The 23,761-nt window shown below is 40.6% G+C and overlaps 1 protein-coding gene across 2 annotated transcripts in view; it reads left to right on the top strand.

Annotated features, from left to right (window-relative positions):
* RELN (reelin) overlaps nucleotides 1–23,761 on the top strand; it is a 558,072-nt gene that overhangs the window by 499,730 nt on the left and 34,581 nt on the right. For both annotated transcript variants that reach the window (XM_070787714.1, XM_070787715.1), the window contains 4 exons: nucleotides 13,964–14,104; nucleotides 15,662–15,839; nucleotides 17,253–17,446; nucleotides 20,922–21,178. In XM_070787714.1, the coding sequence (XP_070643815.1) occupies nucleotides 13,964–14,104; nucleotides 15,662–15,839; nucleotides 17,253–17,446; nucleotides 20,922–21,178 (770 nt within the window). The remainder of the gene's footprint in view (nucleotides 1–13,963; nucleotides 14,105–15,661; nucleotides 15,840–17,252; nucleotides 17,447–20,921; nucleotides 21,179–23,761) is intronic.

The following is a 23,761-nucleotide window of genomic DNA, read 5'->3' as shown; positions in this document are numbered from 1 at the left end:
AGTAGGTTGCCATTTCCTTCTCCAATGCATGAAAGTGAAAAGTGAAAGTGAAGTCGCTCACTAGTGTCGGACTTATAGCGACCCCATGGACTACAGCCTACCAGGCTCCTCCATCCATGGGATTTTCCAGCCAAGGGTACTGGAGTGGGGTGCCATAGCCTTCTCTGGATCATAGTCTCTAATCCTCCCCATATACACTGATAAAGTTAGATCTTCATGAAAGGAAGAAAAAGAAAAAAAGACTGAAAAGCATTGGGTTTAGTGGAGGGCTTCCACTTTTCAGCCCTGTGAGCTTCTAAGTAAGTCATTTCATGTCCCTAAGTTTCAGTTTCCTCATCTGAAAAATGAAGATTTTTTACCATATAAAAAGCTCATAAATGTACATGGTAATGTTTGGGACATTGTAAACATTTACTGAAATGTAAGTCATTTTTACTCCTTGGAAGAAAAGTTTTGACCAACCTAGATAGCATATTCAAAAGCAGAGACATCACTTTGCCAACAAAGGTCTGTCTAGTCAAGGCTATGGTTTTTCCAGTGATTATGTATGGATGTGAGAGTTGGACTGTGAAGAAAGCTGAGTGCCAAAGAATTGATGTTTTTGAATTGTGGTGTTGGAGAAGACTCTTGAGAGTCCCTTGGATTGCAAGGAGATCCAACCAATCCATTCTGAAGGAGATCAGCCCTGGGATTTCTTTGAAAGGAATGATGCTAAAGCTGAAACTCCAGTACTTTGGCCGCCTCATGCAAAGAGTTGACTCATTGGAAAAGATTCTGACGCTGGGAGGGATTGGGGGCAGGAGGAGAAGGGGACGACAGAGGATGAGATGGCTGGATGGCATCACTGACTCGATGGACGTGAGTCTGAGTGAACTCCGGGAGTTGATGATGGACAGGGAGGCGTGGTGTGCTGCGATTTGCTGTGGATAGCAAAGAGTCGGACACGACTGAGCGACTGAACTGAACTGAACTGAACTGAAGTCATTTTTACTTTTATGAGTTAACCACATAATCACATGTGTTAACCGTATCTCGGGTTTATTACCAGACTTCAGTCAGACTGAGAAGTCTTTCTCATTTAACTTAACAAAATGAGCTCATAGTAACGGTAAGACACTGCCTTAAGATACTGCCCTGGAGGAGGTTACAACCTGATTATGGGAAAATAAATAGCTTAAAACTAATACATACCGAATATAATTTAAAGCTTCACTGAGGAACGGTCTGAAAATGCTATAGATATTGAGTATTGAGAGACAGTGTTAAATGCCAGAGTTAGAGAGGATTTCGTAGAAAAGATGGGCCCTGGCCTCAAAGAATGGCTAGGATTTAGGAGGGTAAGGAAAAGAACTTCCTAAATTAGGTGAAGAGCATGACCATGTGAGCCTGGGATAAGCACAGAGGTTGCTGATTAAAGAGGGAGCTCATATCTAAAGCTGTGGGACATTATTTGTTAGTAAAGTTGGGTTAACTTACAGTAAGCACTAAAGTGAGGCAAGGGGCTTCCTGGGTGGCTCTAGTGGTAAAGAACCCACCTGCCAATGTAGGGTACATAAGAGACACCAGAAATCCCCTGGAAGATCAACCCCTGGAAGATTCCCTGGCATGGCAACCCACTCCAGTACTCCTATCTGGAGAATCCCATGGACAGGAAGCCTGGCAGGCTACAGTCCATAGGGTCACACAGAGTCAGATGCAACTTAGCACACATGCAAAGCAAGGCAAAGAGTTTAGACTTGTGGGGGAAATGAACCATGGTGAGTTCTGAGCTGAGGTTATTCTTCCAAGGGAAAAAAAAAAATGGGAAAATAGAGAGACTCAAGTAAGAGAAAGACAAAGGCATTGTGATAATGATGGTGCATGAAAACAAGAGTCTGGGCTACAGTTAACATGAGAGTGATGAAGCAGATATTACTGGGCATTTCAAAGAAAGAATTGGTAAAACTCAGTCATTAACTTCTTCACTGCACACATCAAAAGATGACTCTAAGGTTTGAAGCCTGTGAAAATGATGAGAAAAAGAGAGGAGTGAGCTAAAGCTGATTCCAAAAAGGGTAATATGGCAGATTTAATCAAATGATGCTGAATTAAATGTGATGGAAATATCCTTTTGACAGGGCTATGAAGACTGGAGCCCAAGGGAAGATAATAAACCTTGGAGACATGAGCACAGAGGTCATAAGAAATGCTGTAAAACTGCAGCAGCTCTCCAGAGGAGAGTATTTAAAAAGAAAAGATCCCTAAATTTAATAGCAGAATGAGTGGAAATAGCTATTAGAGGAACCAGAAGGATTCGGTCAGGGAAGTAGGAGAATAAGAACATGGTATCCAAAAGCCAAGTGAAACTAGAATATCAAGCAGGAAAAGACAATCGTCAGTGACAAATGCTACAGTGAGTTAAGAAGCAAGTTTCACAATAAGTTTACTAGAGTTTTTCAATAAGGACATAGTCAGTGACCTTCAAAAGAATAGTTTCAGTGAGATACTGGAAATGAATACAGCTTGTCTGGTGCCAGAGCCCATGGACTTAACCTATCGTACTAACTGTATTAGCACTGCATCTTTCTTGCTTGCCTATGAGTATGGTCCTAGAAGAGATAGGCAGCGAGGATGCCAGGAGTTCTTGAGAAAGACTGAAAAAGTAGGAAGATGCTGAAATCAATTTTGTATCCCCTAATCTGAATCTGCCTGCTCCTCTTTAGTAACTCCAGACCTAAAAATAACAGGTAGCTCAAGTGGCATCATAGGTTCTTGAAATGTCATCTGAGAACCAGGGTGAGTCAATGGAAGGGCAGGTAACCTAAATCCACCTAGAAAGTCGGGGAAGGGGAGCTGCAACAGGAAGGCTCAGGTGTGACTTGGCTATTTTAAGTCACAGTTTGAATATGATCCATTCCCTTCTACTGGCCCTAATGACCTGACTGATACTACTGTCTTTAAAGATTAACTATTACACTTTGGAAGCCAGGTGGTTTTAGTCACAGCATGGAATGTTCTTAATGTGTGCTGGAAGATTAAAGGAATGGTGATAAGCTCAAGAAGAGGCAAAAAGACTGTGGAAGGATTGGAGTGGTGGAATGGGGTTGGAGGAGACTATACTTTTTGCAGGTAAACACATTTAAAGAGGAGACGTATTTTTCAGCGGCATTCCCACCTACTGTATCTGTAAAGAAAATATCTTATTCTAAGAAAATCATAACTAGCACGATGCTGGATGCTTGGGGCTGGTGCACTGGGACGGCCCAGAGGGATGGTATGGGGAGGGAGGAGGGAGGAGGGTTCGGGATGGGGAACACATGTATACCTGTGGCAGATTCATTTTGATATTTGGCAAAACTAATACAATTATGTAAAGTTTAAAAATAAAATAAAATTAGAAAAAAAAAAAGAAAATCATAACTAAGCATGATGTTTATTGGGTTCATCATGAAGAAATATTCAAGGAAATCACAAGTTCATTTTTTTAATAGATTATTTAAACTTTCTCTGATACTCCATTTCTCTCCATCTTTATTTGTAACTTACCAGTATCATTTGAAAGATTTTTGGCAAGTATTTATATTAGGGAGCATCTTGTTTAAATGTTTCAATCGAGTCGAGAAAGTTTTAGACTTCTCTTACATGTCTATCTTCTCATACATCATTTTGATGCTTTGAATATCGCTGGTGTAAATTTACCATATTTATGCTAGTGTCTCAGGGCTACAAAACATAAAACAATTTTGCCTGGTATAAACCATGGTACTCTTAATTTTTCACATACAGAATATATTAACATATATGTGGGCATTCAGTTCAGTCACTCAGTCGTGTCCGACTCCTTGCGACCCCATCAACCGGGGGCCTCCCTGACCATCACCAACTCCCGGAGTTTACCCAAACTCATGTCCATTGAGTCAGTGTTGCCATCCAACCATCTCATCCTCTGTTGTCCCCTTCTCCTCCTGCCTTCAATCTTTCCCAAAATCAGGGTCTTTTCAAATGAGTCAGCTTTTTGCATCAGGTGGCCAAGAGTACTGGAGTTTCAGCTTCAACATCAGTCCTTCCAATGAACACCCAGGACTGATCTCCTTTAGGATGGACTGGTTGGACCTCCTTGCAGTCCAAAGGACGCTCAAGAGTCTTCAACACCACAGTTCAAAAGCATCAATTCTTCGGTGCTCAGATTTCTCTATAGTCCAACTCTCACATCCATACATGACTTCTGGAAAAACCATAGCCTTGAGTAGACAAAACTTTGTTGGCAAAATAATTTCTCTGCTTTTTAATATGCTCTCTAGGTTTGTCATAACTTTCCTTTCAAGGAGTAAGCATCTTTTAATTTCATGGCTGCAGTCACCATCTGCAGTGATTTTGGAGCCCCACAAAAATAAAGTCTGTCACTGTTTCCATTGTTTCCTCATCTATTTCCCGTGAAGTGATGGGACCAGATGCCATGATCTTCGTTTTCTGAATGTTGACCTTTAAGCAAACTTTTTCACTCTCCTCTTTCACTTTCATCAAGAGGCTCTTTAGTTCTTCTTCACTTTCTGCCATAAGGGTGGTGTTATCTGCATATCTGAGGTTATTGATATTTCTCCTGGCAATCTTGACTCCAGCTCGGGCTTCATCCAGCCCAGCGTTTCTCATGATGCACTCTGCTTAAAAGTTAAATAAGCAGGGTGACAATATACAGCCTTGACATACTCCTTTTCCTATTTGGAACCAGTCTGTTGTTTCATGTCCAGTTCTAACTGTTGCTTCCTAACCTGCATACAGGTTTCTCAAGAGGCAGGTCAGGTGGTCTGGTATTCCCATCTCTTTCAGAATTTTCCATAGTTTATTGTGATCCACACAGTCAAAGGCTTCAGCATAGTCAATAAAGCAGAAATAGATGTTTTTCTGGAATTTTCTTGTCTTTTCATTGATCCAACAGATGTTGGTAACTTGATCTCTGGTTCCTCTGCCTTTTCTAAAATCAGCTTGAACATCTGGAAGTTCACGGTTCATGTGTTGCTGAAGCCTGGCTTGGAGAATTTTGAGCATTATTTACTAGCATGTGAGATGAGTGCAATTGTGTGGTAATTTGACCATTCTTTGGCATTGCCTTTCTTTGGGATTGGAATGAAAACTCACCTTTTCCAGTCCTGTGGCCACTGCTGAGTTTTCCAAATTTGCTGGCATATTGAGTGCAGCACTTTCACAGCATCATCTTTTAGGATTTGAAATAGCTCAACTGGAATTCCATCACCTACACTAAATTTGTTCGTAATGATGCTTCCTAAGGCCCACTTGACTTCACATTGCAGGATGTCTGGCTCTAGGTGAGTGATCACACCATTGTGAATATCTTTGTTGTGAAGATCTTTTTTGTACAGTTCTTCTGTGTATTCTTGTCACCTCTTCTTAATATCTTCTGCTTCTGTTAGGTCCATACCATTTCTGTCCTTTATCAAGCCCATCTTGCATGAAATATTCCCTTGGTACCTCTGATTTTCTTGAGATCTCTAGTCTTTTCCATTCTTTGTTTTCCTCTATTTCTTTGCACTGATCACTGAGGAGGGCTTTCTTATCTCTCCTTGCTATTCTTTGGAACTCTGCATTCAGATGCTTGTATCTTTCCTTTTCTCCTGTGCTTTTCCCTTCTCTTCTTTTCACAGCTATTTGTAAGGCCTCCTCAGACAACCATTATGCTTTTTTGCATTTCTTTTTCTTGGGGATGATCTTGATCCCTATCTCCTGTACAGTGTCATGAACCTCTGTCCATAGTTCATCAGGCACTCTGTCTATCAGATCTAGTCCCTTAAATCTATTTCTCATTTCCACTGTATAATCATAAGGGATTTAATTTAGGTCATACCTGAATGGTCTAGTGATTTTCCCTACTTTCTTCTTTTTAAGTCTGAATTTGGCAATGAGGAGTTCATGATCTCAGCCACAGTCAGCTCCTGGTCTTGTTTTTGCTGACTGTATAGAGCTTCTGCATCTTTGGCTGCAAAGAATATAATCAGTCTGATTTTGGTGTTGCCCATCTGGTGATGTCCATGTGTAGAGTCTTCTCTTGTGTTGTTGAAAGAGGGTGTTTGCTATGACCAGTGCGTTCTCTTAGCAAAACTCTATTAGCCTTTGCCGTGCTTCATTCTGTACTCCAAGGCCAAATTTGCTTGTTACTCCAGATGTGTCTTGACTTCCTACTTTTACATTCCAGTCCCCTATAATGAAAAGGACATATTTTTTGGGTGTTAGTTCTAAAAGGTCTTATATATAGGTCTTCGTAGAACTGTTCAACTTCAGCTTCTTCAGCATTACTGGTTAGGGCATAGACTTGGATTACCGTGATATTGAATGGTTTGCCTTGGAAACAAACAGAGATCATTCTGTCATTTTTGAGATTGCATCCAAGTACTGCATTTCAGACTCTTTTGTTGACTATGATGGCTACTCCATTTCTTCTCAGAGATTCTTGCCCACAGTAGTAGGTATAATGGTCATCTGAGTTAAATTCACCCATTCCAGGCCATTTTAGTTAGCTAATCCCTAAAATGTCGATGTTCACTCTTGCCATCTCCTGTTTGACCACTTCCAATTTGCCTTGATTCATGGACCTAACATTCCAGGTTCCTATGCAATATTGCTCTTTACAGCATTGGACCTTGTTTCTATCACCAGTCACATACACAACTGGGTGTTGTTTTTACTTTGGCTCTGTCTCTTCATTCTTTCTGGAGTTATTTCTCCACTGATCTCCAGTAGCATATTGGGCACCTACCGACCTGAGGAGTTCATCTTTCAGTGTCCTATCTTTTTACCTTTTCATACTGTTCATGGGGTTCTCAAGGCAAAAATACTGAAGTGGTTTGCCATTCCCTTCTCTAGTGGGCCACGTTTTGTCAGAACTCTCCACCATGACCCGTCCGTCTTGGGTGGCCCTATACAGCAAGGCTTAGTTTCATTGAATTAGACAAGGCTGTGGTCCATGTGATTAGATTGATTAGTTTTCTGTGATTGTGGTTTCATTGGGCATTAGGTTAAGACAAATTAAATCTAATTCCATTCCACTACTACAGAGAGCAAAGCTACTTCCAAAAATTTTGAATTCCCTCTAAGCTTTATCACTTGTGAGATTTGCTGCCAAAGTTCCATCTGAGAATCTGAGGTTTGGCTCTATGCTGTATGGCTATATGCTCTGTATATATGCTATATATGGGTTTTAATTGTTTTAACAAATGTATGTCATTCTCCATGAGGTTATTTTGTAAGTTGTAGGAACTTTCTCATATCTGAAGGATGGTCCAGGATCCCTAGGTGGCTCAGTGATAAAGAATCCACCTGCCAGTTTAGGAGCTACAGGAGACACGGGTTCAATCCCTGGGTGGGGAAGATCCCCTGCAGGAGGAAATGGCAACCAACTCTAGTATTCTTGCTTGGGAAATCCCATGGACAGAGGAGCCTGGTAGGCTACAGTCCATAGGAGCACAAACAGTCAGACACAACTGAAGTGACTTGGCACTCACACATGCTTATAGTATAATATAGTATAGTATACTCCCTCCTTGACTGGCAGTCCTCACACCTGTGAGATGAGACAATCTTACAAGACAGTTTCTAAGAGTCATCCTCTCCTTTCCATTCCAACGTGTGCTTGATTTCCTTCTTTTGTTCATAGTTCAGTGTCTTTTTCATCAGAGTCTCCCCCAGAGCAGAGTCTTTGTGCACCCTGTGACATGACACACACCTTTAGAGCCCTTCACAGGTAATTCATTCACACACCTCTTACCAAAGTTCATGCCTCTTTTCTAGAGCCTACTTGTACCTGTTGGTCGTGGGCTGTGATGGTTCAGTTGAGGCTGAGTTGAGCTGATCAATGCTTCTTCCCAGGTGTACACCTGTGCATGGAATTACTAGATCATATGATAACTCTGTATTCAACATTTTGAGAAACTGATGACCTGTTTTCCCACAGCATCTAGGAGGAGCATATGAGGGTTCATATTTCTTCACATCCTTGCCAACACTTGTTACTTCCATCTTTTTATCACAGTCATCATAGGATGATGACTGTTCAACTCAAAATATCGAATAGAGAGTTACCACATTAACTAGTAAATCCACTCATAGGTGTACACCTGGGAAGAGGCATGGGTTGGCTCAGCTCAGCCTCAACTGAACCATCACAGCCCATGATCTACAGATACAAGTAGGCTCTAGAAAGGAGGCATGAGATATAAGCTTCAGAAAGTTATATCTAACTGTGGTTTGAATTTGCATTTGGCAGGTGACACTAGTGGTAAAGAACCCACCTGCCAATGCAGGAGACGTAAGAGACACACCAGTTTATTCCCTGAGTGGGGAAGATCCCCTGGAGGAGGGCATGGCCACCCACTCCAGTATTCTTGCCTGGAGAATCCCCATGGACAGAGGAACCTGGAGGGCTACAGTCCATAGGGTTGCAAAGAGTTGGACATGACTTAAGCTCCTGAGCACTCGATGACTAATGTTTTGCATCTTTTCATGCATTTATTGGCCATTTATGTATCTTCTTTGGAGTTTTCTCCACTTTTGTCTAACACAGAGAAATAGAGTCATGGAGGAAATTTTATGCCCAATAGAAATAAAAGGTCTTGATGAGCAAGGCAAATATGGGACACATTTTGAAATAAGACAGACACTGTAGAGCCTCTAACTCAATCTCAGAGTGCCAAAGGTTTCAACTCTGACATTGAATAGCAGAAATCAGGATAGACTTGTGTGTATATACAGCAGCAATAGGCAGGCACAGCTGTCCACAAATAAAAAAACTTCTATTTTAGGGATAATGGTAGGAATAAGATTATTTTGTACAGGTTTATATAGAGTTTTGAAGGGTTTGCTTATTGAGAGTACAGAGTAATAATGAACCAATAGATCCTTGCCTTGTCTCGGTTTTGTGAGTAAATCAATATGACTTAGGGCACTGGGCTTTAACATCATCATTAGTAGAATTGGAAGATTGGCTATATTTTCTAGTCTCAAATATTTTATGTATCTCTGAGAGTAAAGAAAACATCAGGGAAGAGTGAAAAAGCTTATTAAAAATTATATATTGTTTCTATCAAAGAACTTTTTTTCATGATGATGGTGAAGTCTCATCAGGACTTCATAAGCAGACATAGCCATTTTGAAGAAAAGAACAGATATAAAAGACCCTGAAGTAAATATCAAAATTCATTAAAAGGTGTGTAGACAGTGTGGGAAAAGTTTCCTTGGAAGAGCAATGATGGAAACCATACTATTGACAATAACATTTTAACTGCTTAGCAATGGATGTTTAATTATTTATGCAACACTTATGGAGCACTTACTATGTGATGTAAATGGAGAGGAAATGATATAAATTCAGAAAAGATCCAAGGAGAGGCCTTTCAATGATGTGGAAAAAGGAGAAATCTGCTCTGGGGCCATTTTCCCCACAACTCCAGGAGCAGCAGCTGATGGTGGCTATCATTATAAGAAGCTTCAGGATAAATAATGACACCTGCCAAGGGACTTCACCAAGACACTTTCAAGTCTTGGTAAACATGAACTAATTAAAGTTCACAACACCACTGTGAGGTGGAAAGTAGCATTTTCCTAGTTTTACAGACAGGGAAGTGTCAGCATGTAAACATAAGTGATTTGGCCCCTTTACGTAGTGAAGCTGTGACAAGACAGTAAGAAGTTCTGGAAGTTCAACTTTCAGACTTTCATTTTCGACTTACCTTCCAATTCATCCCTTAGTGAAAGTGTTGCCTTTTCTTATAAGACTATATTGGACAGTGTATGTACCCGTTTTACAGGGCAGATACAGTTATTTCCAAGAATATAAAATCATTACATTTGAGATGAGGGCCCTATAAATCATCTAATTTAACCCCCTTTTTAAATGTATTAAGTTACTCACCATGAGCATAGAATTTACTAGGACCAGAATATAGATTAAAGTGAAAGTGAAGTCGCTCAGTCGTGTCCGACTCTTTGCGACCCCATGGACTGTAGTCTACCAGACTCCTCCATCCATGGGATTTTCCAGGCAAGAATACTGGAGTGGGTTGCCATTTCCTTCTCCAAGAGATCTTCCCAACCCAGGGATTGAACCCCAGTCTCCTGCATTGTAGGCAGACACTTTACTGTCTGAGCCACCAGGGAATATAGATTAGAGCCCTTATTTATCTTGACTTTCATTGACCAACTCTGATTTTCACACATTCTATGCATAATATTCTACTGTTTCCTTTTCTGTGGAATGCTGCAAAATTGTACAAACTGAAAGTGTCATGATCAGAAGTCCCCATGAAAGCTATCAACCTAAACAGTAAATCTGGCTCTTAAATCTTCTGTAAGTCTGTTAAGTGGCTACCTGGACTATGATCAGCACAGCCAGTGAGTGATCAGAAAACCAGCCCATGCTACACAGCTCTGCCATCTCCTAACTCTTAGATCTCCCTCACTTTCAGTTCAGTTCAGTTCAGTCGCTCAGTCGAGTCCGACTCTTTGCGACCCCATAAATTGCAGTACGCCAGGCCTCCCTGTCCATCACCAACTTCCGGAGTTCACTCAGACTCACGTCCATCGAGTCAGTGATGCCATCCAGCCATCTCATCCTCTGTCGTCCCCTTCTCCTCCTGCCCCCAATCCCTCCCAGCATCAGAGTCTTTTCCAATGAGTCAATTCTTTGCATGAGGTGGCCAAAGTATTGGAGTTTCAGCTTTAGCATCAGTCCTTCCAATGAACACCCAGGACTGATCTCCTTTAGAAAGGACTGGTTGGATCTCCTTGCAATCCAAGGGACTCTCAAGAGTCTTCTCCAACACCACAGTTCAAAACCATCAATTCTTCGGTGCTCAACTTTCTTCACAGTCCAACTCTCACATCCATACATGACCACAGGAAAAACCATAGCCTTGACTAGATGGACCTTTGTTTTAGCAGTCATCAAATCACTGTCCCCTCCACCACTGACCCCCAGCTCTTGCTCATACACTCTCAAGACTTCTGTTCAAATTTTCCTGGCCACCTTTATTGCTACCAATTTAACATTCTCTCAGTAAGTGTGCATGAAGCCCCATCTATAGGAGTCATCAACAATAAACTGATAAATAAGGAAAACAACAGAGGAAATAATGCATAAGTAAGGCTCTTTTAATAAAAGGTGAGAAGAGCTATGATAAAAGGTGATGAGCTAGTCAAAATGTCCATTATCATGTCTACAAATAATAAATACTGAAGAGGGTGTAGAGATAAGGGAGCCCTCCTACACTCTTAGTAGGAATGTAAATTGGTACAGCCACTATGGAAAACAGTTTGGAGATGTCTTAAAAAGCTAAAAAAAGAGATACCGTATCATCCAGCTATTCCACTTCTGGGCATATATCTGGAAAATATGAAGACTCCAACTCAGAAAGATACACACACCCCATTGTAGTACTATTACAATAACCAAGACATGAAAGCAAACTAAACGCCCCTTGACAGATGAATGGATAAACAAGATGTGGTATACACACACACACAATGGAATGTTGCTGTTCAGTCACTTAGCCATGTCCTACTCTTTGCGACCCCATGGACTGCAGCACATCAGGCTTCCTTGTCCATCACCAACCCCCTGAGCTTGCTCAAACTCTTGTCTATTGAGTCAGTGATGCCATCCAACTATCTAGTCCTCTGTCATCCCCTTCTCCTCCCACCTTCTATCTTTCCCAGCTTCAAGGTCTTTTCTAATGAGTTGGCTCTTCACAGCAGGTGGCCAAAGTATTGGAACTTCAGTTCAGCATCAGTCCTTCCCTGAATATCCAGGGTTGATTTCCTTTAGAATTGACTGGTTTGATCTCCTAGCAGTCCAAGGGACTCTCAAGAGTCTTCTCCAACACAACAGTTTGAAAGCATCAAATTCTTCGACCCTCAGCCTTCTTTGTGGTCCAGCTCTCACATCCATACATGACTACTAGAAAAACCATAGCTTTGACTATATGGACCTTTGACTATATGGCAAATAACTATATCACTACAATTGTTATAAATACTATGAAAGGAAAAGAACTTTTTGCTATGGAAGAAATGTAATTTTTAAAGGGCTCTGAAAAAATATTTCTCTATGAGGACCTGACCTTTTCTCTTAGATGTAAAGGATACAAGGGTTAACCGGGCAGAGACAAAAGAAAAACATGCGGGCAGAAGGGAGGCAAGAATGTGGGGCGCCTTGTGAGCTGAGAGGATGAGCAAGGCTCCAGAATTAAGTAGCGAGGCTAGGGGGGTAAAGGAGAGGGCTCAGCTCAGGCAGAGCCTCGTGGACCAAAGAGGAGCTTGCGGTTGAAGTTAAATGCAATAAGAAGTGACAGGAGGGTTTTAGGTCAACTTTTCTCTGCTGAGAGGAACAGATGGAAGCTGGCGAAACAGGTTGTGAAGAAATGAGTGTGTAGATGCTCAGTAAAGAAATATCAAATGATTTATTTTCAGAGTGAAGATATGAGTTCTGTTTCTTTTCTATTTTCTAAACTTAATACATGCTAAGTTGTTCAGTCGTGTCCAACTCTATGTGACCCCATGGACTGAAGCCTGCCAGGCTCCTCTGTTCATGGGGATTCTCCAGGCAAGAATAGTGGAGTGGGTTGCCATGCCCTTCTCCAGGGGATCTTTCCTACCCAGGGATCAAACCGATGTCTCTTGGGTCTCCTATATTGTCAGGAGGTTCTTTACCACTAGCACCACCTGGAAAGCCCAAATTTAATATATATGAGTTCAATTAGAAAAATTTAAATTCTTGTTATTTGGTATTTGGTCCTGCCTAAAACAGATATCTTTCAGTCACGTGGTTAACATATCTCTTAATGACAAAAATACATGAATCCATGAAACAAAAGTTGCTTTGGCTAATTATTTCCCCCATGCTCTTTGAATCTTCAAGCGCACTTGAGCCTCAGGCATTGTTTGGATTTTACTGCCATCTAGTGGCTGTTGCCCAGAAAATCCCATGGATGGAGGAGCCTGGTAGGCTGCAGTCCATGAGGTCGCTAAGAGTCGGACACGACTGAGCGACTTCACTTTCACTTTCCACTTTCATGCATTGGAGAAGGAAATGGCAACCCACTCCAGTGTTCTTGTCTGGAGAATCCCATGGATGGAGAAGCCTGGTAGGCTGCAGTCCATGGGGTTGCATAGAGTCGGACACGACTGAAGCAACTTAGTAGTAGTAGTAGTAGTAGTGTCTCTAAACACATAAGTTTATTTGTGTTTCTGAACAAGACACTCCTCCCAAGCTATGCAAGTGAGCAAATAAATTTCTGCTTATGTAGTGGGAGAATCTCTGTTTGGGTTTTATTTATATTGCATTTAAATCATCATAAAGTAAGTCTGATCTTACTACCCTCTCTTTTGTCTGTCTAGTTATCTAGGGTTTCATTGATCCTTCGGACTTAAACCCCCACTGTCTTCCTAAGGCTCTCATTGTGAGAATTCCTCCAAAATGTTATGTGAGGCCTATCAGTGTGCCCCCTGCACAAAAGCATCTGACCTTAGGTAGCATGGGGTAGTTGAAACCCTCTCACCAAGTCAAATGCAGAGGGCTTGTGGCTGCTTAAGGACAAACATCTTTTCCTAAAATGCAAATATAAGTTAGCAGCAGACCTGGTGTCCCTTCACAGTGGTTTCCACCCAAAATTCAGGGTTCACTGGCTCCCTGAGGCTACTGGTTTTACCATTAGTTTTAGTTTCTGTTTTAATCTGTTTTTACAAGGCTCAGAAATATCATTGGCCCAAAATGTATTATCAAGCTATTGCAGTTCAATTTGGCTTGGTTTTATTAATCAAAGTTGGGCAAACAACACTGCGATTACCAACACTTTCTTCAGAATACAGGCAAGGGTATACATACATTTGTGTTACATTCCTCCATGCACTTGTTTAAACATATCAAAACACGTTCTTTTGTCCACCACATCCTTCATTATAATTTTATTTCTCTTCAAAGGTCCCAAGCCACTCGTTTCCGTTGGCATCAGCCAGCTCCTTTTGACAAGCAGCAGACGTGGGCAATAGATAATGTCTATATCGGGGATGGCTGCATAGATATGTGTGGTGGCCATGGAAGGTGCATCCAAGGAAACTGTATGTAAGTAGGCTTTTTTCTTTCTTCTGTAGAAAGTCCCTGACTCACATTCCAGCCAGATTTTTCTGAAACTGGTTTTTTAATCACTCCCAAACTGCCTTAAGTTATATGTATTTTTCCTGAAATCTGACATTGAGCTAACTATGAAGTTTATGGCTATAGAATCTTCATTCTTGGTTAGAGATTAGGAACTGAACAATAGCTATCTTTTAAGGAGAAGGCTGAGTTATAATTGACTGTTTTATTTTCTTCTGTGTTTTTGTGATACACCTGAGACTTGAGAAAAATATTAAAAGAGGTTCAAGAGTTCAGCATATTCTAACTGAAAATAATACATCATAAGTATTTTTCTCACTTAGGTCTGAATGTATATGTAATGATGTGTATTACTTGTGGTTTGAATGGTATTCCTATGTTATTTGCATAAGAAAGTATATAAATTCCTGATCAATTTGCCAGGTGTATTTCATGGAGAGACCTGGGATTTTACTCTTATAGAGCCTTAGCATCTTTGGAAGGATCTAAACAAAGTGTGGGTGTGTGTGTGTGTGTGTGTGTGTGTGTGTGTGTGTGTGTGTTGTATACTACGGGGCTCTGTGCTTTATTTTCAAAGGCTCTACTGTTAGATGGGGTAGTATGAATGAAGATCATGATAAAGAATTCACGTTTCCCTTCTCCATTAATCTCTGCACACCTGGGAAGTCTTTCTTTTGATTAATGATTCTAGCCCATATCAACCATGACCTCTGCAACCCCAGAGCTTCCCAGTCCTATATTCATATTTCTTCCCACATTGAACAGAGAATTCAATCCTGTGGTCAGAGATGGCAGATGCTATCCAAAGTGCCCTTTGCTATTTGGAACCTGGCCTCTTGAATTCCTGATTGGCCCAAAGTCTCTGTTAAAAAGCCTGATTTCATAAATTATTAGGACCAACCAGGCTAGTTTGGTATCTGCAATTGCTTATCAGCCATCCAGAGCTGTGTCATGTAGGGACTGGGCTTTAGTGAATTCTTTCAGGTTGCTTCTTTCTTTCCACCTATAAGCCCAAGTCACTAATTTAGGAAAGCCTAGAGGCAGTTACAGAGAAGGCAATGGCACCCCACTCCAGTACTCTTGCCTGGAAAATCCCATGGACGGAGGAGCCTGGTAGGCTGCCTTCTATGGGGTCGTACAGAGTCAGACACGACTGAAGCAACTTCATTTTCACTTTTCACTTTCACACATCGGAGAAGGAAATGGCAACCCACTCCAGTGCTATTGCCTGGAGAATCTCAGGGACAGGGGAGCCTGGTGGGCTGCCGTCTATGGGGTCGCACAGAGTCGGACACGACCGAAGCAACTTAGCAGCAGCAGCAGCAGCAGACGTAGTTAATTCACTGCTTATTTCTAACCTAAAGCACTGTTAAGGAGAGCAGCTGAATTACGGCAAACTCTGTGAAGATAACTAATCTTTCATCATCTTGGACTAGGAAAAGGATTTGGCCTCACTAATTTGAGAGCACGCTTGCAGGGCCTGTATTTGATGCTGACTTTTCTTTACTCTTTCTCCACTCCCAGCTGTGATGAGCAGTGGGGTGGCCTGTACTGTGATGAGCCTGAGACCTCTCTTCCAACTCAACTCAAAGACAACTTCAATCGGGCCCCATCTAACCAGAACTGGCTGACTGTGAATGGAGGGAAATTAAGTACCGTGTGTGGAGCTGTGGCTTCAGGAATGGCTCTTCATTTCAGTGGGGTCAGTGTTTGGTTGCTGTTTATTCATTTTTGCATCCTCAGTTCCTCCCCCTCCCAAAACTGACTCTCTTTTGAAGTTTATTCGACAAACAAGTTGCAGAGTTAGAAACTCTAAATGCACAAACTTAATGTGAACTCACAACTGTCTACAAAGCAGTAAATGCTAATCATTTTCAACATTTTCCTGTCACAAATCAGTTTTGACAATTTAACTATGCAGGGTGGTGTCAGTACAGGTATATTTAAGTGCACATTTTTTTAAAAAGGATTTAAATGAATTTCCACCCTGGGATAGAGAGCTTGCACAATGTGTGAGGGTCTTCCATCTGGATGATGTTCTAATTGAAAATTCCTGAGCTTGCAACAGATTTAGGATTTAAGGAGCCAAAAATCTGGAAAATGAGCTTTGATGTTTCCTGAATTTATTAACAATAATTAACCCCTTATATAACTTACCCAAGCAAGAATAACTTAGTAATTTCTAGACATTTATATTTATAGCAGATTATTTTGTGAACGATAGCAGCAATGTTAGAAAATTGCTTTGAGAAATTTTATAATCATTCTGCACTGCTGCCAAAGATGACTTGTTTAAAAGTAGAATTTCTCCAGTAGTATGATTAAATACCTTTCATAGGTAAATTTAATTTTTAAAAATTGCAAATTCACTGTCAGTTACTTGTTTCCCTACCATACCCTACCTTAGAGTTTTTTGTACCAGTGAAGTGTACTAGTATTTTAGCCCAAGAGTAGCAACAGAACATACAGCATACAGAATTTTTATAATCATCAACAGTGGTTAAGAATGCAATGTTCACAATACTCTTTCTTCTTTAGTATTAACTTAGATGGAACTCTGATACCTAGTTTTCCTCATAGTTTCACCTATTAATAAGAAACAACTACTTATCTATGTTAATGAATTAATATAGAAAATATTAAAATCAACTGTAAAAGTTTAAAAAGCTTACAACTAGTATTGCTAATTATAATTAAGTTGTATTTTTGAACATCATTTTAAAATTCCATATGAAAATAGTCATCTCAATGCACTATTTTGTTAATAGCCAATGCCTTTTTAAAAATCTAACAGATACCTATAAATAACTAGAAATAAAATAGTTACTTTAATTCCAGCTCTCCTATTGCTTAGAAAAAAACAAGAGAATCTCCTTAGAATACATTGCCCTTTGTAAGTTCTAATACTAAAATTTCAAAATTCAGCATATGTTTGCTGTGTACCTACTGTGCGCTAGAGACCATATAGAAGCTAGTATAGTAGGAGAAATTATAAGAAAATCATTACTGCAGTACTGTGTGAGCTGTATTACAAAAGAAAGGATGGAAGCCAAAGAACACCTGGAACCTGTCATGACGATTCCTTATCACCGTATCGGTGCATTCTGCTTCTTAGGGCTGCAGTCGGCTATTGGTCACCGTGGATCTAAACCTCACGAATGCTGAGTTTATCCAGTTTTACTTCATGTATGGATGCCTCATCACACCAAACAACCGTAACCAAGGTGTTCTTTTAGAATATTCTGTCAATGGAGGCATTACCTGGAACCTACTAATGGAAATCTTCTATGACCAGTACAGTAAACCTGGGTTTGTATTCTGTTTTATCTCTAATAACTAGTACGTTGAGCAACATTGCTTGATAAGATCTGCCAGCAATCTGTCACAGGGACCACAGGGAGCCCTGAACCACACTCACCACTAGAGGATGCCCCTGAGACAAACTTGAGGATAAGGTTTCTGAGCTGGATAAACAACTGGTTTGGGTTTTTTTATTTCAAGAACAACTAGTTTGTAAATTTTAAAATAGATAAATACACAATCAAATGCCAGTAATGAATAGACCCATTACAAAAAACCATATAAATTAATGAATATATAATTAAGTTCAACAACATTTTGGGAAAATGGAAACAAAAAAACTGTTTGTTTGTTCACATAGTGTTCACTCCATTTTAGGGACTTGGAAGCTAGAAAATAAACACGTTGTCTTCTCCAAAATAACACAATAAAATGCAAATATCCTTAAGAAGCCTAGAGTCTCTTTTTACATTTCTTACTGAAAAATCCTGTATGTATGTGTCATTTTTAAGAATATATTCTTGAAGGGCAAAAATACAGTGTGACCAATTAGAAAAGCCAAAAGGTTCGTAAAAAAGAAAAGAACATTTAATAAAATAGTAGGAGGAGAAGAATATGAAAGAGAAGGATGAGAGAAGAGAGAAAGAGAAGGTTGGAGGAAAGATGAAAGAGCGGATGGGAAGAGAAGGAGAGGAGGAATGATTGTAGCCCAAATATAAGAGAAAAAAATGAGAAACATAGATAATCCCTCAGTGCATGGCAAGCCAGATACCAGCTAAAAATTAGGTAAAATAAAAGTAATTGAGAATCTTGTAAATGATCCTTGAAATTCAATGTATCAGTCAAGATACTGATACATTGATACTGATACATTGATACATTGATACTGTAATTCACAGCTGAACCTGTGAATTACAGAATTCCTAAAATAACTTGGAAGTTTTTTTTCCTTCTCTTAATATAAGTTAGATCCAGAAGGAAGCTGCCCAGAGATGCTCCAGTGGTTTCACCAGGACTAGAGACCCAGGTTAGAGAAGGTGATGGCACCCCACTCCAGTACTCCTGCCTGGAAAATCCCATGGATGGAGGAGCCTGGAAGGCTGCAGTCCATGGGGTCGCTGAGGGTCGGACACGACTGAGCGACTTCACTTTCACTTTTCACTTTCATGCATTGGAGAAGGAAATGGCAACCCACTCCAGTGTTCTTGCCTGGAGAATCCCAGGGACGGGGGAGCCTGATGGGCTGCCGTCTATGGGGTTGCACAGAGTCGGACACGACTGAAGCAACTTAGCAGTAGCAGCAGAGACACAGGTTCTTGCTAGCTGGTACTTCTGCCACACTCTACACTTGACCTACACAGCATGGTCCAAAAGAACCCACATTCCAGCTCACAAGCAAAAGGATGGGGCAAGAGCAGTGTGCTCTGTCTCTTTAAAGACATTTCCTAACACTTGCCTACACTTCCTTTCGCATTCCAATAGCCAGAACTTTGTCACAGCGACAAACCCATATGCAAGGGAATCTGGACATGTTGTCTTTATTCTGGGTGACTATTTGCCTCACTAAGAAGATGAGTTCCTAACATGAAGGGAGAATGGGAATATGGCAGTTGAGGAAATGCCAGCAGTCTCTGCCATAAACAAACATTTTAAATCCTACACATGCATTAAAGTTGGACACCAATAAAGGATTCCAAGTGAAACTAAGTGGTACACATTGTAATAGTGCAAAAAATCTGTGCTCACCTATTAGTAGAAGTTGGGAGATGAGCCAAGTAAACTATTTATGAAGAAAGTTATAATGTGTCTCATGTACGAGCTAAACAACATAATAGACAGAGAAAAGGAAGTTATGTTTCTATAGGGTAAAAGCATAACTTTCCAATCCACTTTAGTTCTCTGAAGGAGAAACAAATTCACCAAGGTAGGAACAGTGGTCATAATTTATTTACACTTTCAGCAGCCTTAGATAAATTTCCACTCCAAAGGTTTTTAAAATGTGGTCAAGGATTTTTCAGGAAAGAAAAAGGAGAAGAAAGTCATTGCTCTGGGTAAAGCTGTGTGATTGTGTGTCCTTCCAGGAATGGATAGATTTCTGATATTACTTAATACATTCTAAAATTTTAATTAAACATGCCAATTTAGTGGATAAAAATTATAAAAAGATCTTACAAGGTGAGCATACAAAAAAAAAGAGGAAAGAGAAGGGCACACGTGAGCTTCAAATTTGAAATGCATGAGAAAATGAACTTCGAAAAAGATTATTTACCTAAAGACTCATAGGCTTCCCTGGTGGCTCAGATGGTAAAGTGTCTGTCTACAATGCAGGATACCCAGGTTCGAACCCTGGGTCGGGAAGATCCCCTAGAGAAGGAAATGGCAATCCACTCCAGTACTATTGCCTGGAAAATCCCATGGACAGAGGAGACTGGTAGGCTACAGTCCACAGAGTCGCAAAGAGTCGGACATGACTGAGCGGCTTCACTTTGACTTTCAAAGACTCATAGTCTCCAAACTGCTGGTTACTACACAGATGAGGGTCTAAGATTCACAGTCTACACTTTCCTTCCCTAAGACCAAGCTCCACTGAGCTGTTGTAACCCAAAGGGTATGCAAAATGATGGACATGACCTAAAAAATGTATTTAAATTCCAAGTACTAGAAATTCAACTAACAACATTGCAGCCTTGAATAGATTTTGATTGATCCCCATCTAGAATACTACCTACTGTTCTGGTCATTATACTTTAAGGAAGACGTAAAGAGAGAAAAAGGGGTAAAAGAATCAAGAAGGAAATACTGTGTAAGCAAAACTAAAATAACTAAACCTCTTCAGTGTGAAAGATAAAAACCAAGGGGTCATTTTGAAGCTCTTAGCTTAAAGGTTCTTCCCAGGATGAATTGAGGCTTGTTGGCCCTGTCCTGTAGTGCTAAGAGGCAGCCTTGGACTGTAAAGGGAATTAGATTGGCATGGATTAAAAAGATGAGACTTTACCGCCACCTCTTGCATCTCCTGCATTGACAGGTGGATTCTTTATCATTGTGCCTCCAGGGTGAACTCTGCAGTTTTCTTTTTGCCTAGGCCTCCTTCAGATCAGGGTATATGCACTTTGGTAGACATAAACCAATATTGACTTAAGAGATGCATGTTTGATCCCTGGGTTGGGAAGATCCCTTACAGGATGCCATGGCAACCAACTCCAGTATTCTTGCCTGGAGAATCCCATGGACAGAGAAGCCTGGCGGGCTACGGTCCATGGGGTCACAGAGTCAGACACTACCAAAGCAACTTAGCACACACACACACACACAGGAGACCATAAAATCAAGACAATTTATCATGGTTTTTAAAAATTATTCTAGCTAAAGTCCTCTCCTCATCTCCTAAGTGATGTGTAATGTCTTATGTCTGGATGCACATCCTTTTCTCCCATGAGACATTTGACACGACTTTTCCCCACCCTCACCATCATTTATTCTTCAGATTTGTGAATATCCTTCTCCCTCCTGATGCTAAAGAGATTGCTACTCGCTTCCGCTGGTGGCAGCCAAGACACGATGGCCTGGACCAGAACGACTGGGCCATTGACAACGTCCTCATCTCGGGCTCTGCCGACCAGAGGACTGTCATGCTGGACACCTTCAGCAGTGCCCCAGTGCCCCAGCACGAGCGCTCGCCTGCAGATGCCGGCCCTGTGGGGAGAATTGCTTTTGACATGTTTATGGAGGACAAAACTGCAGGTAAATTTTCACTGATGTTAAATGAAAATCCATTTGGGTCTTTTCCAAAAAATGGAATGTAGAACCTTTTATACATTCTCAAGTGGTTACAGAAACAGTGAAAAGAGTGTTCCCATTTCCTCTCTCAAACTTCCTGGTTTTACATTGTGACGAAACCTTTTCTTTCTTTCAAGCCAGCAAGCTTGTTTTAATAAATAGCATTCTGTAGTTTTACTAATAGGGTAATTTTCTCTGAGAAAATTTTTGTTTCTACATTTCTTATTTTTTATTTTGGTTAGAAAGCCAGCATTTTTTGGACGTTTGTTTTACTCTCCAAGGACAAGGATTTTGTTTAGCTGTACATGCCTTTGTGATGGCATTTCATGTTTCAGAAATATCCAGGGTCATGTTTGTTACTCTTCATTCTTAATAGGAGTATTGCAGTGGTCCTGGTGTACTGTCAAGGATCTCTCCATGCTATTCTTATTTTTAATGACTTGTTTTCATTTCATCACATTATTCTGGTCCCTTTTTTAAAGTGGTGTATTATATTAAGTATGTGACTTTGTGATGCCACATATTTGGTTATACTGCATAAAACCTGAAATGGTATCTTCAGGTAAAGTAGTAATGTTTAATTACATGCATTGTATCAATACTGCAAGTCTTATGGAATGGATAGACTATACCACTATAGATTCATCAGACAATGAGACTGTGCAATACCCAACTCTGCGTTAGAATCTTACGCAGAAAGAAGGATCTGGATGTATTTTGCAGTAATGAAACTGATAAGAACCTTCCAAAGGAATGAAATCTATGCTGAAGACAGTTGAAATGTGGGGAATTTTAGTAACTTAAAATACTTAATTATTAATGTTTTAATGTAAAAGCAATACATGTTCAAAGTGTGAAATTAAGAAAATACAGAAAATCATAAAAATGAAAATCACCCAGAGGATAACCATCATCAACATTTTGATATTTTTTAGAGTCTTTTTTCTGTGCCTTTATATAATCATATTTTAAACTAAATTAGAATCTTATTTGTATTTTTTAGCCTGCTTGTTTCATTTAGAATTAAATCCTTATCATTTCCTCTTGTCCTTAAGTGTCTTTGAAAATATAATTTTAATAGCTATATCAGATCAGATCAGATTAGTCGCTCAGTCGTGTCCGACTCTTTGCGACCCTATGAATCGCAGCACGCCAGGCCTCCCTGTCCATCACCAACTCCCGGAGTTCACTCAGACTCACGTCCATCGAGTCAGCGATGCCATCCAGCCATCTCATCCTCTGTCGTCCCCTTCTCCTCCTGCCCCCAATCCCTCCCAGCATCAGAGTCTTTTCCAATGAGTCAACTCTTCCCATGAGGTGGCCAAAGTACTGGAGTTTCAGCTTTAGCATCATTCCTTCCAAAGAAATCCCAGGGCTGATCTGCTTCAGAATGGACTGGTTGGATCTCCCTGCAGTCCAAGGGACTCTCAAGAGTCTTCTCCAACACCACAGTTCAAAAGCATCAGTTCTTCAGCACTCAGCTTTCTTCACAGTCCAACTCTCACATCCATACATGACCACAGGAAAAACCATAGCCTTGACTAGCCGGACCTTTGTTGGCAAAGTAATGTCTCTGCTTTTGAATATGCTATCTAGGTTGGTCATAACATTCCTTCCAAGGAGTAAGTGTCTTTTAATTTCATGGCTGCAGTCACCATCTGTAGTGATTTTGGAGCCCAGAAAAATAAAGTCTGACACTGTTTCCACTGTTTCCCCATCTATTTCCCATGAAGTGGTGGGACCAGATGCCATAATCTTCATTTTCTGAATGTTGAGCTTTAAGCCAACTTTTTCACTCTCCACTTTCACTTTCATCAAGAGGCTTTTGAGTTCCTTTTCACTTTCTGCCATAAGGGTGGTGTCATCTGCATATCTGAGGTTATTGATATTTCTCCCGGCAATCTTGATTCCAGTTTGTGTTTCTTCCAGTCCAGCGTTTCTCATGATGTACTCTGCATATAAGTTAAATAAACAGGGTGACAATATACAGCCTTGATGTACTCCTTTTCCTATTTGGAACCAGTCTGTTGTTCCATGTCCAGGTCTAACTGTTGCTTCCTGACCTGCATATAGGTTTCTCAAGAGGCAGGCGAGGTGGTCTGGTATTCCCATCTCTTTCAGAATTTTCCACAGTTTATTGTGATCCACACAGTCAAAGGCTTTGGCATAGTCAATAAAGCAGAAATAGATGTTTTTCTGGAACTCTGTTGCTTTTTCTATGATCCAGCGAATGTTGGCAATTTGATCTCTGGTTCCTCTGCCTTTTCTAAAATCAGCTTAAACATCAGGAAGTTCACGGTTCACGTGTTGCTGAAGCCTGGCTTGGAGAATTTTGAGCATTTCTTTACTAGCACGTGAGATGAGTGCAATTGTGAGGTAGTTTGAGCATTCTTTGGCATTGCCTTTCTTTGGGATTGGAATGAAAACTGACCTTTTCCAGTCCTGTGGCCACTGCTGAGTTTTCCAAATTTGCTGGCATATTGAGTGTAACACTTTCACGGCATCATCTTTCAGGATTTGGAATAGTTCAACTGTAGTGATGCTTTC

This window comes from Bos indicus, chromosome 4 (genome assembly GCF_029378745.1).
Source record: "Bos indicus isolate NIAB-ARS_2022 breed Sahiwal x Tharparkar chromosome 4, NIAB-ARS_B.indTharparkar_mat_pri_1.0, whole genome shotgun sequence".
Taxonomy (NCBI): Eukaryota; Metazoa; Chordata; class Mammalia; order Artiodactyla; family Bovidae; genus Bos; species Bos indicus.
The sequence above is the reverse complement of the archived record's forward strand: the minus strand, read 5'-3'. Positions and strand labels throughout refer to the sequence as shown.